We start from the raw sequence: 5405 nt of genomic DNA on the forward strand, positions 1-5405 counted from the left end.
TTCATTCACATTGTGTTATAATAGCTTGATCACATACCTATTGTATTTTATAAAATTAATCACCATATCTTCACTGAGGAGGACATGAAGTTTATGCTGCAGAGGGTCAAGAACTATAGTCTTCAACATGGATTAAAGCTCAACATCAAGAAAACAAAGATTCTCACCATCTTCATGATAGATGACACCTTCATAATAGATGGAAAAAAGATCGAGATTGTTAACAACTTCAGCTTGCTTAGTTCCATAATAAACTTCCTTGGCACCGGAAGTCAGGAAATCAAGAGACAAATTGCACTGGGAATGTCTGCTGTCAAAGACCTCTGTACAGTAGTAAAGAGTAACAATTTCCATCTGGATACCTGGATATTAAGTTGCACCTGATCCAGGCCATGGTCTTCACAATTACTTACTATGAATCAGAGAACTGGACAACGACTAAGGATAACAGAAGAAGAACTGATGCCTTTGAGTTGTGGCACTGGAGGAGAGTCTTGAATATACTATGGACTGCCAGGAGAAAAAACAGGTCAGTCCTGGAGAGAGTGAAACTAAACTGCTCTCTGGATGCAAGGATTTTGAAGTTCCATCTCACATACTTTAGCATGTAGCCAGGAAAGTCCCATCCTTAGGAAAAAAAACACCGTGCTTGGAAGGGTGGAGGGACAGTTCAGGAGAGGAAGATCCAGAATGAGATGGACTGACTCAGTGACTGGAGAAATGGGATTAGTTCTGTCAGAGATGATGAGATTGGCTCAAGACAGAGCAGGGATCAGAGTTGTTGTACATAGGGTCCATATGAGTCACAGGCACTTAGACAGTGCATAACAACAGCAACAACAATTGCCACTGATTTATACTTCCTATATATTTTTTAGCAAACAAATGATATGGTTTAAGATTCTGATATACTAGTTTTTAGGCCTTCTCCTACACTAATCCAATATTGTTAAATAATGACTAATGTTGAAATTATTTCTGACTATACAATTGCAAATGTTATTAATCTCTGATTTCTGTTGTTGTTATTGTTACGTGCTGTCGAGTTCCCTGAGAGTCATAGAGACCCTAAGTACAACAGCCATAACCCTACTCTATCCCTTGTCAATTTCATTGTTTCTGACACACCATCCCCATTACCCCTGTGACTGAATCAATCCGTCTCATTGGGGGTCTTTCTTTCCTGTGTTGTCCCTCCACCCTCCCAAGCATGACATCCCTCTCCAAGGACTGATCTCACCATGCAATATGTCCAAAGTATGCAGAATCGAGCTTCAGAATCCTTGCCTGTAAGGAACAGCCTGGCTTCACTGTCTCCTGGACAAACTTGTATATTCTTCTAGCGGTCCATGGTGTATTCAATACTCTTTTCCAGCACTACAGCTCAAAGGCATCAACTCTCTTTCTATTATCCCTAGTCATTGTCCAGCTCTATGATGCATAGCAAATAATTGCAAAGACAAATCCTGGATCTGTTCGTTGAAATATGTCAATCGGTATGCCATCAGTTCCTGGGGCCTTATTTTTTGCCAATTCTTTCAGAGGAGCTTGAACTTTTCCCTTCATCACCACAGGCTCTTGCTAACCATTGATTCATGAAATTCTTCTATGTCTGCCAATTCCTTTGGAACAATGACACTGTATACTCTTTCCATCTTCTTTTACTGCTTCCTGGATCATTTAATATTCTGTCCAAAGCATCCTTAAGTATTGCAACTCAGGTTTGAATTTGTTCTTCAGTACCTTCCACGTAAGAAATCCTGAGTGAGATCGGTTTTTTTTATTTTCGGACTCCAGCTCCTTGCACGTTTCATTGTTATACTTTACTTTGTCTTCCCGATCTGCCTTCTTAAATTATATAAAACATTTCTCACTAATTCAGTAATTTGCTGCATAACCTTTGAACCATATATTGAGTTTACTCAATATTTTCTCTGACCAAATACAATATTTAAGCATCATTCTTTGATTCCATCTCCACAAGATAGAATTTGTGTCTGAATGGGGGCGGGGTTTATCATTTGAGAAAACTTTTATATACAGGGAAAAATTACAAGGTAAGTTTCATTATAGGTGTTTTAATTATCTAGTGTTTCTTTAACAGAAATACCACAAATGGATTATGTTAACAAACAGAAATATATTCTCTAGCAGTTTAAGAGACCATGAGTTTGAATTCAGGACAACAGCTTTAAGAGAATACTTTCTCTACCTTTAAAGAAGAACTTTTTATTTTCAATATTTGTGGGTCCATGTGCTTCACAAATTGCAATGCATCTTTACAGAACTAAAAGATCTAAGATATATATGAGTAGCTGATATACTTGCTGCAGAAGATCAAGGAAAGTTGCCACCTCATAGATTGCATCTCAATGTCAAGAAAACAAAGATTTTACCACTGGACCGATAGACAAAATCAGAATGGAAGAAGAGGAGATTGTAATTGTCAACAGCTCCAACTTGCTTGGATCCACAATTAACACCCTTGGTACCAGCAGTCAGGAAATAAGGAGACACATTTCATGGGGAAAATCTGTAGCTAGGGACCTCTCCAAATTATTAAGGAGAAATAATTTCAGTTTGAGGATTAAGTACATATGATTCAGATCATAGTATTTCCAATTACTTGTTATACAACTGAGAGGTGAACAACAAATAAGGATTCCAGAAGAAAAATTGGTGGCTTTGAGTTGTGGCATTGGTTCAGAGCACTGAACATGCCATGGAGGGCCAAGAATAAACAGACATATCTTGGGAAGGATGTAGCTAGAGTACTCTTTGGAGGCAAGAATTGCAAGGGTTTGCTTTACAAACTTTGGACATGTTGCTAGGAAGGGCTATTCTTTGGAGAGGAATATGATGCTTGGAAGAGTGGAGGGTTGGTGAAGGAGAAGAAGACTGTCCACCAGGAAGATTGACATAGTAACTGCCACAGTGGGCTGTTATGTGTCAAATGTGAGGATGTGACAGAATAGAATAAAGTTAAGATCTGTTGTTCATAGGGTCACTATGAGTTGTACTAGACTCAACACCACCTAACAACAACAATAACAAACACAAAATATTTTTACTATTTACTCTTTTCAGGAAATAATATATAGTCAATAAAAGGACTTGTTATTAAGAACTTTCAAGTCATAGACGACTCATAGCAATCCTATGAAAGACAAAAAAAAAAAAAACAGAAGAAGAAGAAAGACCTGAACACTTGTATAACTTTCATTGTTTCTCCAAGTTCATTGGGTTTTCAATGGCAGGCTATTTCGGAAGTGGATGCCACTCCTGCTTCCAAGCTTGTTTTAATCAAAGAGCTCCACCAAACACTGTCCACCATGGATAACCATTACTGCATTTGACACATCAGTGTCACAGAGTTCGGCACAGAGCAACCTCGAGTTACCTCTGTACAGCAAATGGACAGACCAGTGCTATGCCACTTAGAAGAATGCTTGACCAGAAACAATTAAAACCAGTCTTGAGGGTTGCAGATTAAAATCACCCACAATTGGCTTGATGGCATCACTTTCTGTCCTCTAGGCCAACTGAGCTCTCTCGTTGTTGTTAAGTGTTGTCAAGTTGTAGAGGACTCATAGCAAACCTATGAACAAAAGACTTGAACGCTTGTATAACTTTCATATTTCTCCAAGTTCATAGACTTTCCAGAGGCAAGCTATTTCTGAAGTGGATGCCATTCCTGCTTCCAAGCTTATTTTAATAGGGAAAATCCACCAAACACTGTCCACCATGGGTACCCATTATTGCATTTGGCATATTAGTGTCACAGTGATGAGCATTACAGCAACCATGAGTTACCTCTGTACAGCAAATGGACAGAAAAGAATGACTGAAGGAAAAAATCCAGGCTTCCGGAAAATATTAGAAAAATAATAGTATATAAAAATTGATGAAATAATAAACAAATATGGCAATAAACATCTATGTCAAGAACCTTGAAAGATAAAAATTGGCCAGCAGACAGCAAAAGGACCATGTCTGTGTCCATTCTTTCCCCTTACCAAAAGATGAATCAAGACAATGGAGGAATTATCAAACAATATCTTTAATATAAGGCACATTGCCATGGGAAAATCTGCTGTTAGGGATCTCTCCAAAGTACTGAAGAGCAATGGTGTCTCTCTGGAGACTAAGGTGAGTCTGATACAGGCCATGGTCTTCACAATCACTTGTTATGCATCAGAGAGTTGGACAATGACCAAGGAGGATAGAAGGAGAATTGATGCCTTTGAACTGTGGTACTGGAGAAGAGTATTGAGAATACCATGGACTGCTAGGAAAACAAACAGATTTGTCCTGGAAAGGGTTAAAGCGGGTGGCTCCTTGGAGGCAAGGATTCTGAAGCTCCATCTAACATACTTTTGACATGTTGTGAGGAGAGACCGGTCCTTAGAGAGGGACATCATGCTTCGGAGGGTGGAGGGACAGCGCAGGAGAGGAAGGCCCTCTATGAGGTGGATTGATTCGGTGACTGGGATAATCGGAATGGGAGTGTCGGAGACAGTGCGATTGGCACAGGACAGAGTGGAGTTTAGGGCTGTTGTACATAGGGTCGCTGTGACTCGCAAGCGACTTGACGGCACCTAACAACAACAACAACAACATCTTTAATATGTTGCTGGTATTAAGTGCCACAGACAAGTGCTACTCATAACTGCCCTATGAACAACAGACCTGGCTGAACCTGTGTAATCCTTATCATGTCTGACACACTTGGGATCATTGCTGCAATCACTGTGTCAGTCCATCTCATTGGGATCATCTCTCTTTAGCACTGACCCTCCACCTTTTCAGACATGTTGTCCCTTTGTAATGAATAGCCTCTCTTAGCAACATGCCCAAGGTAAGAGAAAGAAAGCTTCACAGTCTTTGCTTCCAAGGAGTACTCTGGCTGCACTTTTTCCAAATATGTCTGTTTATTGTTTTGGTAATTAATTGTGAAGTGCCTTTCTCTTGCACCACAACTCAAAATTAATATTTTAGGCAAATAAAAACTTGATGAAGTTATTCAGAAGTTATCGAAACAGTTCAACAACAGGAGCTGGTGGGGAAAAAGCAGCTGGATTCAGAAAAGACTATGGAAGAAAGGATATTTTTGTTGATGTCAGATAGATCTTGGCTAAAAGAAATAAAACCAGAAATATATTTTGAGTTCTGAAGAAATAGATCCTAAGGAGTTGTGACCCCAGAGTCACATCTCTGGCAAAAGAGTTGCCATTCCCTCCCACACGGTTATGGTCTCAGAAAACTCACTGAAAGGCTAGCTATGGCTTGCTTGATTCTCAACTGTCCATGGGTTTGCAAACTTTGAGAGCTGCAGATTTTTTAATGTGCAATAAAATTATATTGTGAAGATCATAATAAATTTTGGGGGGATACTGTCCAAAAAG

At 39.4% G+C, this 5405-nt stretch overlaps 1 protein-coding gene across 1 annotated transcript in view; it reads right to left on the reverse strand.

The window, feature by feature from the left end:
• The window catches only part of LOC102873559 (ferritin light chain-like), a 10023-nt gene extending 8209 nt beyond the window's left edge, over window positions 1-1814 (reverse strand). The window contains exon 1 of the mRNA XM_006881140.1: window positions 1744-1814. Coding sequence (XP_006881202.1) covers window positions 1744-1814 — 71 coding nt within the window. The remainder of the gene's footprint in view (window positions 1-1743) is intronic.
• Between the last annotated feature and the right edge of the window lie 3591 nt (window positions 1815-5405).

The sequence above is a fragment of the Elephantulus edwardii genome, unplaced genomic scaffold (genome assembly GCF_000299155.1).
Source record: "Elephantulus edwardii isolate Elephantulus edwardi_28Jun2011 unplaced genomic scaffold, EleEdw1.0 scaffold00012, whole genome shotgun sequence".
NCBI classification, from domain to species: Eukaryota; Metazoa; Chordata; class Mammalia; order Macroscelidea; family Macroscelididae; genus Elephantulus; species Elephantulus edwardii.